The sequence below is a fragment of the Xiphophorus hellerii genome, chromosome 17 (assembly GCF_003331165.1).
Source record: "Xiphophorus hellerii strain 12219 chromosome 17, Xiphophorus_hellerii-4.1, whole genome shotgun sequence".
Taxonomy (NCBI): domain Eukaryota; kingdom Metazoa; phylum Chordata; class Actinopteri; order Cyprinodontiformes; family Poeciliidae; genus Xiphophorus; species Xiphophorus hellerii.
In genome coordinates, this window is record NC_045688.1 from 3,097,840 (window position 1) to 3,113,496 (window position 15,657).

At 37.3% G+C, this 15,657-nt stretch overlaps 1 protein-coding gene across 2 annotated transcripts in view; it reads left to right on the top strand.

Annotated features, from left to right (window-relative positions):
- The window catches only part of ptprb (protein tyrosine phosphatase receptor type b), a 37,597-nt gene extending 26,762 nt beyond the window's left edge, over positions 1-10,835 (top strand). Inside the window, exons 25-40 of one of the 2 annotated variants that reach the window (XM_032589391.1) lie at positions 64-213; positions 298-437; positions 1,057-1,187; positions 1,290-1,396; positions 1,473-1,578; positions 2,210-2,290; positions 2,867-2,884; positions 2,976-3,057; positions 3,329-3,419; positions 4,734-4,810; positions 4,905-5,039; positions 5,960-6,082; positions 7,054-7,217; positions 7,303-7,438; positions 7,509-7,629; positions 9,114-9,136. In XM_032589391.1, coding sequence (XP_032445282.1) covers positions 64-213; positions 298-437; positions 1,057-1,187; positions 1,290-1,396; positions 1,473-1,578; positions 2,210-2,290; positions 2,867-2,884; positions 2,976-3,057; positions 3,329-3,419; positions 4,734-4,810; positions 4,905-5,039; positions 5,960-6,082; positions 7,054-7,217; positions 7,303-7,438; positions 7,509-7,629; positions 9,114-9,136 — 1,685 coding nt within the window. Of the gene's footprint in view, positions 1-63; positions 214-297; positions 438-1,056; positions 1,188-1,289; positions 1,397-1,472; positions 1,579-2,209; positions 2,291-2,866; positions 2,885-2,975; positions 3,058-3,328; positions 3,420-4,733; positions 4,811-4,904; positions 5,040-5,959; positions 6,083-7,053; positions 7,218-7,302; positions 7,439-7,508; positions 7,630-9,113 lie in introns of both variants that reach the window. The other variant, XM_032589389.1, reaches the window with a different exon arrangement.
- Positions 10,836-15,657: the final 4,822 nt, after the last annotated feature.

Consider the following 15,657-nt stretch of genomic DNA (forward strand, 5'->3'; position numbering starts at 1 on the left):
TTTTCATGTAAACGTTGAAGAATCGCTTTTAAACTTTTGGGTGATGAATGAATTTTCTGTCAGGTCCCCCCATCCCGCCGCCCGGCGTTCATGTCAGCGAGAAGTCGTCCAAAATGACGTCGTCTTCCATCTTGTTCCGCTTCAACTGTTCCTGGTTCAGCGACGCTAACGGAGCCATCAGATACTTCTCTGTGATCGTAGCCGAGTCAGACGGTACGGAAACTCCTCCACAGCTGCTTTTACGCAGATTTTCCTCCCTCTTTGACAAGAAGTGAAACTACTCGTTTATCTCAACAGCCAATGAAAATCTGCAGCCGGAACAGCGCCACCCGATGCCATCATATCGCGATTACATCAGCAATTCCTCTGTCAGAGCGTATCAGACATCGTACTTCCCGAGCCGCTGCCCTCAGGACACAGAGAGCGCCGGCGGACAGGTAGCCGCTGCAAAAACACCAAGTATTTATCGTCCAGTTTCTAGAACAAATATCTTGGTACACTAGAAATGACACACAACTACTGCCAATAAGACAAGAAAATTTCTGAGTTGGAAAAGTTAAAAATGAGCCAGAAAGACAATTTTTGACATTCTCAGAAATTTGAGGAAAAAACATGGAGATTTTTCTAGCAAATTTTTGACTTTCCAAACTCAAAAAATTCTCAATTTTTAATAGAAAATTTCTGAAAGGTACTCCTTTAAAAAACAAAAGGCTTGTTTTCAGTAAATAATTCTTGAATATGAATAAAACCTGTTTTATTAATAATATAAAACGTACATACATAATCATGCATACTTCCTTGTTATCAGTGAAATATAATCTGCCTGTGGAACAAGTATTTTTTTCATCAGTATTCAAGAATTATTTACTGAAAACAAGTTCATTTACCTGGCTTGTACTATTTGTATAAAAAGACTTGGTAAGATTTTGTGTTTTTGCAGTGTATTGAAAGATTAAATTGTTGTTTAATGTGGACAGAATGATTTGTTTTCTGCTGATCAGTTAAAGATTATCAATAATGTATTCCTTAGATAGTAATTATTCGTTACCTGATCAGGTGGTGGAGGTGAATCTGGGTGCAGGTGGAGAGCGTCTGGGCGGAGCCTGCGATCATTACCATGACGACGACCTGTACCTTGGTTATGGCGGCTTCTGTGACGGGCCGCTGAAACCTAAAACGTCTTACAGGTGAGCAGAAGGCAGAGACAGGTGAGGCAGCAGGAGGTGGCCAGCGATAACCAGGTGTGTGTGTGTGTGTGTGTGTGGGGGTGTGTGTGTGTGTGTGTGTAGGCTGAGTGTGCGAGCCTTCACCAAACTGTTTGATGAAAACCACAGAGAAGTGGCCGAGCCGCTCTTCTCAGACACGTATCTGTCGTCGCCGCTCAGGACGCATGCAGGTGAGAAACGCTTAACACCTGAAACATTTTTGGTCCGAACCCGAAGCTTCACTCCAACCTCGCCTCTTCCCGCCAGAGCCTCTAGGGGGCGTGGTGGAGGGCCTGAGCGCCGGGATGTTTCTCATCGGCATGATGGTGGCCGTCGTCTCCCTGCTGGCCTACAGGCAGCGGCTGCGCAAAGTGTGAGTGGAAAACAAAAATGTAAAAATTTCCATTTCTTTTTCTAGAAAATCTCTGAGATTTATGTCAAAATTCTATTTTTCTCTAGCAAATTTTCAGACTCAGAAATTTCCTCTTTTGTTTTTTTTCAAAAGTTTCTGAGATTATTCCCAAAATGTGAGTTTTTTCTAGTTCATTTTCAAACTCAAATTTCAATGTTTTTTTTCTCAAATTTCTCAGATTAATCTAAAAATTAGATTTTTTGTTGCAATTTTTCAAACTCCAAAATCTTGTTCATGTTTTCTTTTGTAGATTTCTGAATTTATCAAAATGATTTTTTTTCTACCAATTTTTCAAAGTCAGAAAATTCCTAGCTTGTTTTCTAAAACAATTCTTAGATTGGTCTCAAAATTATTATTTTTTTTTCTGGAAAATTTTTTTCTTTTCAAATTCAAAATGTCCACATTTTTTATTTTGCTTTTTTTTTTTTAGCAGTTGGTCTTTTTATGAGTCTGAATATTGAAGGCAGCAATTAATCAAGTAACTAAATTAGATTTATTAGTCAAAATTAATCATAGCTGTAAAACATGTTGTGATTGTCACTCCAAGAGCAAAAAGCAGCATTTTAAAGACCCGGTTCTGTCGGTTCTGCAGGGCCGTGCAGGAGAACCCGGTGGTGAGGATGAGTATGTGGAAAGAAGTCCCGGCTTCGGGGATGTATATGGGAGTGAGGAGGTGAGTCTGCATCTATAAATATTCTGCAGCAGAACATTTCCAGCGTCTCCCACGTCCGATATGTGAGGCTGTGAAGAATTAGTTTCCAATAAGAGTCCGGTTCTGTAACAGATAAATAATTGGATGCAAAAGGAGCTTAGTGGGAGATTTAAAAAAAAATTTAACCTTGTGAAACTAAAATAGTCACGTGAGGAGCTTTCCATAGAAAATATTTAGATATTTTCTCCAATGTTTATTCCACAAAATCTTACCAAATATTTTTGTCTAGTTTCCAGTGCAAATATCTTAGTAAACTTAAAAAAAAGGCAAAAATAACTTATAAGTAACTTATTTTATGAAAATAATTCATTTATATTCATAAAAAGTTCTAATTCTCTGGTGATTATTTCACTTATAAGACATTTTTCCCTTTTCATAGGTGAAATAATCTGCTAATCTTTCTCATCAATATTTAAGAATTATTGGCGTATATTGAAGTATGTTGTGAAAAAAAAAACATTTCTGATAAACGATACAATAAATATATTTGTGTATTTTACTGTGAACATTAACTGACTGTTTTCTGTTTCCCTGCAGTAACCGGCGGGTCACCAGGTGAGCTTCTCTGTAAATCTGAGGCTGAAGCAGCAGATTATTGTTCACATGTTGTTCACATGTTGTTCACATGTCCCCCTCCTTCCTCCAGTCCCGTCAAAGCGTGCCACTTTGAGTCCCATCTGAACAAACTGCAGGCCGACTCCAACTACCTGCTGTCCGAGGAGTTTGAGGTAATTTCAGACGAGAAATGTTTACTGCTGTTTTTTCACCTTATAGATTTTCCATCCTCTCCTACTGATGTAAATCATTAAAAAGTTAGTTTATTTCAATAATTTGGCTGTATTTACAACATTAAAGAAAGGTTGGTAAGCAGAACCAGGATCCCGATCTGCTCTAGACTTTGTGCTTCATCCTGGTTTTTAGCTTTTCCTGCACAGATTGTAATTTCCCTTCGGTGTTAAGTGAACCCAGAACTGCACAGTGAATCTCGTGTTTCTGCAGGATCTGAAGGATGTGGGCCGCAACCAGACGATGGACGTGGCCAGACTGCCGGAAAACCGCGGGAAGAACCGCTACAACAACATCCTGCCGTGTAAGTTTATTCAGCAACTCATCATCTGGTGAGAAACCTTCCATTCAAACAGGACAGAGCTTTAATTAATGAAAGCTACAGCACTAAATAACACAATTGATTTCTGCAGCAGAGAGAAAATATTCAAGTTCAATCCTGATTCTTATTGGTGAGAGATGGCGTGACCTTTGCTCCCAATTCAGTGCATCAACTATAATCCTAACTTCACGTGGATTATAGTCACTGCGTTTTTTCCACCTGATAGTTTGGTGGCTTTGGTTCGATTTTGGACCAAAGTTGAAAAATTTGCTACATTTTCAGCTGCTGTGATTCTCTTTCTCACTGCAATGTGTCAAAAAAATCAAACCCTTTGAAAAACTCGTTTTCCTCCTTGCCTGTGGGGGCGCTGCACCGAGAATCACTGAAGGATATGAAAACATCTGAAGAAGACACTCAGAGCAACCTTGTTCTTCATAAAATGTAAATAAAAAAAGACTGTGGTCACATTTTGGTGGTTGTTTGTCATTGGTAAAAGACCTAAAAGTCATTTCTCCTGTTATTGCTAGTTAGCACATTTGTTTTAGTTGTATTTACCCAGAATGCCCTGTGCTGTAGTCCACTTCCTGCTTCTGGGTCGGTCTCTCTGCTTGGTGTTCACATATCCATCAAACTGAACCAGAGTTTGATTAAAGCAGACTAAACAAGGCTGGTGTGAATGAACCTTAGAAGAAAAAGCGAAACAGTGCCCCCTGCAGGCTACTAAAATAATTTCCAAAACAATTCAAACCTCAAAGTTACTGCATTGCTTTGGTGTGGAGAGCTACACACTGCAAAAACAGAGTTTTTTTTGCTCTAGTTTCTACTAAAAATATCTTAGTACAATTGAAATAAGACAAAACTAACTTACAAGAAATAGGAACCTTTTTAAGTCAATAATTCCTTAATATTAAGTGTAATAATCTGCTAATGGAAAAAGACATTTTTATTTTTATTTCACTTAATATTAATGGATTATTGACTTACATCAAGCTCCTATATCTTGTTGAAAATCTACTTGTAAATTACTTTTGTCTTATTTTAAGTTTTGCAGTGTAGGAAGTCTTATGATACATTTTCTGTTGCCTTGCAAAAAATAAAAAAGTGCCCTCTGCTGGATGAGTGGTGTGTAGCATGACATTTAATTTTTGAACCAACTTGAAAGATGTTTTCATAAAGAAACTAACAGTTTGTTTTCTAATAACTGAGTTATTTTTGTCCAATCAGATTTAATTAACTAATTAATTATCATTCATGTTGAACAAGCAGCTTCAGACTGATGTTTGTTTCCGTTTCCAGACGACTCCACCCGGGTGAAGCTGTCCTACCTGGAGGACGACCCATGCTCCGACTACGTCAATGCTAGCTACATACCTGTACGCATGCGCACACACACACACACACACACCCATACACACAAACACACACACCTACACACTCCACACCTACATGTCCTCACTGTCCCTCCAGGGCAACAACTACCGCCGGGAGTACATCGCCACCCAGGGGCCGCTGCCGGGCACAAAGGACGATTTCTGGAGGATGGTGTGGGAGCATGGCGTGCACAACGTCGTCATGGTGACGCAGTGTGTGGAGAAGGGACGGGTAAGAACAGGCCGATGGAGATCCGGTCATCAGGACTGTTGTTCTGGTCGCTCTCATCTTCCTCTTACTACTCAAAAATACTTTTAAGGTTCAAGTCAAGTCAAGTCATGTCAGGTCAGTTAGCACAAAATGTTTTTCTTCCACTAAATTTTCCATTTATTTGCATCCAGAGACCAATAAATGGATTTATTTAGAGGTGCAAATGTAATATTCCATGTTGAGTTTCAACAATGTTTAATTTCCCTTTGGAATCAAACATCTACTCTCATCAAATCATTTTATTTAAAGTAAGGAAAAGCATAAAACAAAGAAAGAGCTTGTTTTATTAAAGACTGTGTTTTTATTTTAACTTATTTAGCATTCTCCACATGGGGGTTAAACAACAAAAACTCTTTGCTAAAGAAGCTAGATGTTCAAAAGAGCGCTATAGCGAAGTACATTGCCGGAAGGTTGAGTGGAAGAAAAAAATGTGGTAGAAAAATAATGTTTTATTGGTCTGACATAAAGATGAGCCGACCTGAAGGCCGATCTCTTCCATGCTACGCTGCATTGATGCAGTAATTCATGCAGGAGCCTCAACCACATGCTAAAGATACTTAAAATAATGGATTCATTTGGACTTAATAAGCTGTAAACATCTCACTGTCTAGTTAACTGATTTAGTGAATTTAGAACTGCAGCTACTGATTATTTTAGTAATCAGTTATTCTACTCATTAGATAAAAAATTTACACATTCTGTAGATTTTTCATTTAACCACTTCAGCGTATTTTATGCAATATTATAAATTCATTAAAAGATGCAAAACAAATAATAAAATTCCTTTTGAAATGTTTGTCTTTTTTCAGCGTATGCTCCAGTTAGCGATTAATCATTGATTGGTCTATAGATGTTGAACTAGCGCGGCGTTCTGTTTGCAGGTGAAGTGTGATCAGTACTGGCCCGCCGACAAGGAGCCGCTGTACTACGGCGATCTGGTCATCCAGATGCTGTCGGAGTCCGTCCTGCCGGAGTGGACCATCAGAGAGTTCAAGATCATCTCGGTACGATTCAGCAACGGTTTCCTGCAACTTCAAAACAATTCATTACGAATTAAAGGCAACCTTTTTGCACGTTTTTTGCTTCAATTTTGGTTAAACTGCTTCTAAAAACAATCAAAAAGTTTAAAAAACCCACCTACGTCTTTCATGATAATATTTAGCTGAATGATAAATTATCCCAAAGATTATTGTGATTAACAATAATATTGTTTAGTAATATAATGTTGTTTAATTTCTAATGAACATTTAACACTAGAACTGGAAGACATTTTAAATATACCAAATAACTAAAACATTAAATAAAATGAATCATGAAGTTACTGTAAACAATATTATCCTTCAGATGAAGGGCTGGTTGAGGCCAGACTGAAGAGTTTTATCTTCCAGAGAAAAACAGTAAATCCTGCAAATGGAAATTATTGAGTTCATTTTAATTTAAGATGTGATTTATTGATTATTGTGACAATGAACCAGCTGCTTTTTGGCAATGAGTTATTGTCTCTTGGTTCTACACATTACCTAGCAACCAGAGCAGAGTTCTGCCCGTTACCTAGCAACCCCTGCTGAGCTCTAGCATGTTTGGTCAACTGGTTTTACCGCTGCATGAAAAGACAAAATGTTTAGTGGTTGACTTACCATCCAGAAACCGCTTCCTGCATTCTTATTGGTTGTGCAGGAGGCCCCACGTCTGCTTTTCAAAGATGTACGGTTGCATAATTGCTCATCAGTTTGCAGACATTTTCATCTATGAGTATAAACCTTCAGTTGAGGTCGTGGCCAGCAGTAGCTTATTTTAAAGTGACGAAACGCCCTGAAGTCTTATTATCTAAGAATGATTCTGTGCTATAATGTGATGAACATGTTTTGTATAGGCCATAGATGTATCCTAACCTGTTGAGGGAAATATAATATGTGACGTTTGACATTTAACACCATCCTAGAGCAGAAACTGAACTTGCTTCCTGGTTCTGAAGGAGAACAGCTGCAGTTATCCGCGGATGCTGCGTCACTTCCACTACACGGTGTGGCCCGACCACGGCGTTCCCGACAGCACCCAGTCCCTGATCCAGTTCGTCCGGACCGTCCGGGACTACGTGGACCGCTCACCCAGCACTGGCGCCACCGTTGTTCACTGCAGGTGGGTCGGCGGTCGGCGGCCGGACCTGCGGCGTTTAAACAGAACTGTATTGTTCTGGGCCGTTAACCGGGTTTTGTTCTGGCAGCGCCGGAGTCGGGCGAACCGGGACCTTCATCGCCTTGGACCGGGTTCTGCAGCAGCTGGACTCCAAGGGAGGCATCGACCTGTACGGCTGCGTGTTCGACCTGCGGCTGCACCGGCAGCACATGGTCCAGACTGAGGTACAAAACCAGAACCAGTCCGTAGCTGAGCGTAGAACCCAGCAGTGTTCTGATCCGGTGTGTGTTTCAGTGTCAGTACGCCTTCCTGCATCAGTGTGTGAGGGACGTGCTGCGAGCCAGGAAGCACCGCAGCGAGCAGGAGAACCCGCTCTACCCCATCTACGAGAACTTCAACCCAGAATACTGCCGCGGTGAGTCCAGAACCAGAACCAGAGTACCGCACCACTGGTGAGGTTTCACTTTAAACAGACACGACATTCGATTTAAATGTAGATTTTGTTTCATTTAAGTGTTTAAAAAAACACTTAAATTATCAGTACCGGCTTGTTCCTGTAGGGGGAGCACATCCTGGACACCAGGGCCGGTCCAAACCTTTTTGGGACCCTAAACAGATTTTAATCCGGGGCCCCCCCATCCTAGCATGTCAAAAGCAGATACTTCATCATTCCTAAACTACAATAAGTGTGAAACATTATAAATATTAGATATTAGTTTACATCATACTGGTGCTTCTATGGATGTTTACTTATTTTAAGGTGTAGCAGAAAAGAAAATATGTTGTAATTAATTTGCATTTTGAAATGCACAGTGGTGGCATTTTAATGTAACTATTTGAAAGTAAAATCTGCAGATGAACACTGAATTTACAGTAAACAAGTTGGCAAGTTTAATATCTTTAGTCTCAAAATTTAGAGCAGATATAAATCTGTCGCTACGAATAAAATGAAATGATGCTGTTGAGGCCCTGAACTCTGATCAGACTAAAACCTTCAGTTCAGTTCTGGTGTGACTTGAGTGCATATGGGAACGCCAAATGGACCAGAGCAGGAAGTGGATTACAGCGCAGGGCATTCTGGGTACAGGAACCAAAACAAATGTGCTAGCTTAGCACTAGCAGGAGAAATGTCTTTAGAGAAAGACAAAAGAGAAATCCTACAACCAATTAAAATTATTAATAATATCGGTCATTATTGTTTACATTTGGTGAAACAGGAAGTTGAGCCCAATGCCTTCTTCAGAGGTTTTTGATGCAGCGCCCCCACAGGCGAAGAGGGGAACAAGTTTAAAAAAAAAACAAAAACTGCAGCAGCTGAAAATGTAACAAATGTAGCAACTTTGGTTCAAAATCGAACTTTTGCATCAGTTTAATAGATAATCTTCTAACTCCTCAGTATCAGTAGCTGGTTTTTTAAATTACTGCTTTGTGAATAAATAAAGAAAAAATATAGAGAATTCACTTCCAGTCATGTTTCCAGATATTAATTTGATATTTAAGTGATTGATCTGATTTAAATGTCAGTTTTCTGTTTTAATCCCTCGACTCGCTGCAGTCGATGGGAAACATTAAGAATTTATATTTTTGTAAACAGAAAAGTTTGAGATATTCAAATACAAAACAAGCAAAAATGACTTTCTGACATTAACAGAGCTCTCACTGGTTTCTGTTAAAGTTCATATAAACTAGAAAATACCAGCGAGCAAATTAATCTCTGAGAAGAAACTTCTAATTTAACAATCAGCACTAGGTAGAAAATAAATGTTGATTTAAATTAGAGGATTTATTAGAAATTGAACATTTCTTTGCTAATCCTCCTTCCTGTTAACTTATTGAGCTTTATGAATTCATTTCATTTTTCATCACAACATCATTAAAATCTTCATTATTTCTCCTCAGATTTCATCTACAACGGACGTTAACGAGGCGACGGCGCTCAGCCAATCAGGAGAGAGGAAGCTCACCATGGAGACGTGTTCAGTAACGGGTTGGACGTTAGCAGCTGAATAAAATCTGTTTCTTTGGTCGGGATCACCATTTTAACTGTGGTAAATCACCGTGGAAACCAAACTCATCATCAACAGGATTCAGGTTAAATGTGCTGTAAAAAAGACATTTTTTAATGATATAAAACCAGTTTGTCGTTGTTTTTAAACCGATCGGTTTTAAAATGCCTTCAAGTTCAGATTGTCAATCTGCTAAAAAGCTGTGCTGTAAATTATTATAATTATACTTTTAGAGCCACGTAAAATCAGCTGTTTTATATGTTAGCATACTTTTCATGAGAGGTCAGAGAAAGCTGTTGCAGCACACTACTGGTCAGCTGGCTGAAACAAGGCTAACAAAAAAAAACTAAAGTTAGCTAGATACCTGAGCAGATAGCCTGACTAATTATCCATCTAATATCAGCTTGTTTTAATATTATTAGAGCAGTAAAGCAAAATATTATGTGCACATGAAAACTGTTAACATTACTGGGTGTTTATTCTATTTTTTTTCTTTGCTCAATTTGCAGGAATGTTAGATATTAATTTAACTGGAATGTTTGTTAGATTTGTGGCATTACTGTAGCATTTCCACTCAAAAGACTGTTAGTTTGTGTTGACATTTAAAAATACAAAAATAGATATTTATCAGTAACTTAACGAATTTGTACAATTTATCCGTTATTTTTTAGTTTTCTCTCCAGAAAACTACCAGTAATGTTTTAATCTGAAAATCTAAACAGGAAACTGTAAAAACTTACATGTGTTTTACAAGGACTGACACAGGAAGTGGGGTTGAAGCTGACCCAGAGTAGACAGGGTGTGAAGGGGGCGGAGCCTGTGGTATGACATCATAGCTGTCAGCTCCTCTGTGCTGATTTATGTTAGTTCCCAACATGGCCGACGTGACTGTTTGACTCGGTCAAAGCTCAGCTTTACTCTTATAAACAAGCTTGTTGTTACCATGGTGATCTAACCAGGTTAAAAAGACAGATGGTGACATCACAGACTGTCCAACACAGAGAAGCTTTGAGACCAGAATCCGGTTCGGGTTGTTCTGACCCAATAACCGAACCCTAATATGATCAATAATCAATCCCAAACTAACCTCATATTTTCACAAATTTGTCAGAGAAGCTAAATTTAAATCAGAATGTTGTTAGAAATGGTTCTGAAGTTGTTTGAGAAAATAAATTGCCTATTTTTCTATTTTCTCTCCTCAATATAAGCTGTTTATTTAAAGAGAACCTCACACAATGCTGTATGTAAATATTGATGTAATAGTGGTTTTCCACTGCTGGGTTTATGTTTGTGTTTTCATGCTAGATTTTTGCTTCAGACTTTTAACTTTTTGCCTCAGAAATTAACTGTTTAAAACATCTTCAGTAAAACGTTCAAACGCCTCAAGTTTCATCTTAATAAATCAGGAATCGGATAAAATGGGTTTTTTAAATGTGTTTTTTTATATATACAAATGCCATTTTAAATGATTTTAAAAGTTATAAAAGCTCCAAAAATTTGTAAACAAAATTTAAGGATTGTATTTTTAATATGAAATACTGACCTGTTTTTAACCTGCCATCAGAAACATGTAAACTTGATTATAAAGCTCATTAAAATTAGACGCCATTCCCAAGTTTCTCTTTGTTTTTCTTCCAGTTGGTCACGTATTCTGCGACCCGCTGAGACGGTTCTGATCGACTTTTTTCCAGGTTTTCTGAACATCCTGGGTCGCCGTTTCAGTCCAGCTCCCAACTCTGACCTTTACGATGGTGAATTAGGAACATTGTAGGGTAGATTTGCACCAAATAACTCCAAAATTTTAAAATTAAGCTCAGACATTTTCTAGAAAAAGTTTTAAATTTCTGCATTTCAAAAATCAAAACTTTTTATTTTTGAAACTGAGAAATGTTCATGTTTTTTTCTAAAAGTCTACTGAGATTAATCTCAACATTTCAGATTTTTTTTTTGTCGAAATTTTTCTGTTATTTTTATATTTCTTTTTTGCAAAGTCTAAAATATTGACCTGAAGAGATAAAGAATCTGCTGCAAATAAGCTTCAGAATCCAATTATTAGGAATTACAACAAATGTGCTGCTTGTTGTGTTTGAAGAATGAATAAAGTGAGTTTTTTTGTTTTGATGCAATAAACTGAAAATATCTTGTATTATACAGACTGACTGATTAGTAATCAAGCAAAAGTTCTACTGTTTAAAAGTAACAAAACCCAGCTAGACTTGTCCTACATTTTGTTTTTTTCTGCTGAAAGAAAAACTTTCTGTAGACACCAAACTGAGCAACACAGTTGCAGCATTTTGCATCAGTGGCGCTGAATATTAAACTTGTGATTTCCATATTGATCTGGGCCACAACGAGGCCGGAGCAAAACTGGGTGACCCAGTTGGAGCCGCGTTTGGAGGCAAGGAGCCCCAAATCCAGCTGGGCCTTCCCTCTGTAAGCCAAACACAGAAAAATGCTGTTTTATTAAACCCAACGATGAAAAACATAAATCTGAAAAGACAAGAAATGAAAATCAGCAGATGCTTTTAGTTTATGGAGGATCTTAAGGTTTAAAAAACATCTTGTTTAGTGAGAAGTCCAAACTTGTCTCAGATCAATTTAAAAGTAAACAAAACTTCATGGCTTCCTTTAATTATTGTTAACCTGGTGTCTCACAATGTGTAAGAAGACTTAAATTCACTTGAAAGTAATTTATGCTTCTTGAACAGGTTAGGATAAGTGTGGGCTACAAAAAACATGTATATAACAGCTTTTGCACTAAATCATTCTTGCATAAAAAGATTTTAGTCTGGTCATTTCAGAATTAGTTGTTTTAGGGCCTCTGTCTTTTTAAATCTAAATAATCACCTGTTGACCACGACAGCCCTGTCCGCCCAACTAAACGTTTATAGTCTCACGATAAAATGGGTGCAAACAGATGTACAATTACTGCAACTGTGTACATTTCTCTTTGAAAAGCAGATGTGGAGCCTCCTCAACAACAAGCAAAAATGCAGGAAGTGGTTTCTGTACGGTAAGTGAACTACAAAATTATAATTTTCAATAACGTAAAAAAAACTAGCAATAATGAGTCATAGTATAGTATGATGCAAAATTTGAGCAAAATTCAGTCATAGTATAATATGATGCAGAATTTGAGCAAAATTCGGTCATAGAATAGTATGATGTGAAAAATGAGTAAAAATGTGTCATAGTATAATATGATGCAAAATTTTAAATAAAATTTGTCATAGTATATAGTATGATGCAGAATTTGAGCAAAATTCGGTCATAGTATAATATGTGAAAAATGAGCAAAAATTTGTCATACTATACTATGACAAATTTTTAGTCATTTTTCACATCATACTATGCTATGACTGAATTTTTTTTTTTTTTTTTACCCCTCCAGGGGGTCTTTTGTGGGCTCTAGTGTCCCTTAAGTGATAGTGGGCTGACAGGAAACAGGGAAGGAGAGGGGGGAAGACATGCAGCAAATGTCGTCGGGTCCCGGAGTCGAACCCGCGAAGGCCGCGTCGAGGACTCAAGGCCTCCAAATACGGGTCGTGCTTCGCCCTACGCCACCACGGCACGCCCAACTATGACTGAATTTTGCTCAAATTCTGCATCATACTATAGTATGATGCAGAATTTGAGCAAAATTCAGTCATTGTATAGTATGATGTGAAAAATGAGTAAAAATGGGTCATAGTATAGTATGATTTAAAAAATGAGCATGTGTTTGCTCATCATGACCTCATTTGGAATAAAAACACAATGACGACGCATACTGTAATGGCTATTATTATGTCCTTATGACTCAGACTTTAATAGTGACCTTTTATAACATACAGCATCACATATTCAATATGATAGTAAATTATTAGAGTCACCTTGATGGTCATGGTGGCTTTATTATAACAGAATAAATTGACAGTAAATTGACCCAAACAATTTACTGTCTATGTAACCTCCATCATCTAACCCCTCCAGCTTACCTCAACCTGATTGAAATGCTACATTTGGACCTTAGAAGAGCCACAATTCTCCCTGAATTGAAGCCAATGTGCTAAAATCAGAAGAACTGTGCAGTTTTTGAAGCAGGAAGTGGGTTTCCAGCTCTTCCTGTGGAGTGGACTAGTCTCACCTGTCAGAAAACCCCAGAGCTGACCTTTCCCAGCCTGCAGCGTCTCAGACGGTGACATTTTACATCTCTTCATTAAAACAAAGAACCGAGATGAAAAGAGACAAGGTGAACGAAAATGGTTTCAGCTCTTTAAATATCAGAACGGATAAGAAACCTTCAACAGGTGAGAAACAGCAGAAAGGATTCACGACAGGGATGAGAAGGATTCAAAGACATTTTACAGAGTATAAATTAGGAATTGAAACAATTAATCAACTTATGACTAATTGTCAATTAATGGTTTATTAAATTTAGTTCAGATTCATTAATAACGTCCTCTTAGATCTTCTGTTAGTGTTGTAGTTTGGCCTCCATCCAGCAGAGGGCGACGCTGGTTATCTTTATTCTGTTGACAGAAGAACCAATATGGTAGCCAAACCAGAATGGGAAATTGAAACGGTTCAGAGTTTTGTTTGTGATGAAAACCTCACTTTATGTGGTTCTGTTTTAACATATAAACTCTCAAGAAACTCCTTAAGTTTTAACTTAAGTTTCATGTTGGAGGAGAGTCAACTTCTCAGCCACAGAATGACTGATTTGCTACAACAGCGAAGATGTTATGACAGAAACATGGAGGGCATGTAGGCAGAAATAAATTAATTACTTAAAAAAGAGAAAGAAATCCTAGAAATGTTTGAGAAAAAAAAACTTAGTTCAAAAAGTTGTTAATTTGCTAGAAAAAGTTTACATTTTGACATAAATTTCAGAAATTTTTGAGAAAAAAACCTAGAAATTTCTGCATTTAGAAACTGAATTGATATTCATGGTAAAGTCTAAAAGTAATAGTATAAAAATGGAAATATATTGATTTAAAGAAAATAGATTTTAGTTCAACGGACAAACTCAGAAATTGCCCTGTTTATTAAAGAACATTTCTGACATAATCTAAAAATTAGTAACTTTTAGGGCATAAATTTACTCCTTATGTTTTTCAATCTACAGCGGCTCCAACATGTTTCAATTTGACCTCATTTGTTTTCTTCAATCACTTTAACAGAAGAGCTGAAAGTTATTTTAAATTGTTGAGTAAAATCTTGGTGTGCAGTGTTCAAACTAAGGATAGAGACAGCAGTTTGATTTAAAAGCACACATTTGGAGACTTTAAGCTGTTTCGAATCAGATGAGCTGCATTCAGCAGAACTTGCTCCGGTGAATAAATGTGCTGAGTTTATGACAAACTGAGGCACAAATCAAAGCGAGTGAGTTTGATCCCAGCGAGCTCTGAGTAAGTGGTTTGGCATTAAACACTGCAGTCCGGCTGAATGAGTGTCAATATGTGACTCACTGAATATTCATTAAAAACAAAGAGTGAGTGTAGTGACTCAGACCTTGCTAGCAGCTGTTCCTGTTGGAGGCCATTCATCCTCTATCTGATCTGTGAATGAAACAATGAAGATGAAGGCGGTCAGATAAAAGGAAGGACAGCGAGCGGATGTGTGTGACTAAACGTGCTACTTTGTTTCTGCAAACAGACAATTTCAGATTCAAACAAGCTTTTTGTGTAATTTTTTGATTTATCTAGAATGTAGTGACACCTAGTGGTTGAGCCTGTCATTGCACCTACCAAAATGTCTGACTTTGATGACTTGGCTTTCTTCATTTCTTTAAATCACGGCATGATGTATTTCTTTTTTAGTTCTTCTACCTGCTTCGTGTTATTAGACTGGTTCTACTAAATGATTTTACAGGTCTGGAAGTGATTGCTATAAAAATCTCTTAAATTTTTATATAAATCTCGAAACTTTCCAGAAAAGATGTGAACATTTCCAAGGTTGAAAATTTGTTAGAGAAAATGGTGACATTTTAAAATTAATCTCAGATTTTTCTAGAAAATCTTTAAAATTTCTGAGTTCAAAAAGTCCAAAAATTGCTAGAATTTGTAGATTAATCTCGACATATTTTTGAAAAATTGGAAATTTCTGAGCTCTAAAAGTAAAAAAAATTGCTAAGATTTGTAGATTTATCTTGAAATGTAAATTTTTGGGGGGAAATTTCGGCGCTTGAAAAGTTGAACATTTGCTAGGGAAAACTGAAATTTTGAGATTAATCTCAGAAATCTTTTTTAAGAAAATCTTGGAAATTTCTCCGTTTCAAGTGTCAAACTTAATCACAAAAACTTTCAAAGAAAATACATGGAAGTTTCTGTGCCTGAAAAGTTGAAAGTTTCTTGAAAAAATAAAAAAATGTTAAATTTCAGAAATTTTGAAGAAAAAACTTTGAAATTTCACAGTTTGAAAGTTTGCTAGAAATAACTCAGAAATTTTGACTTTAA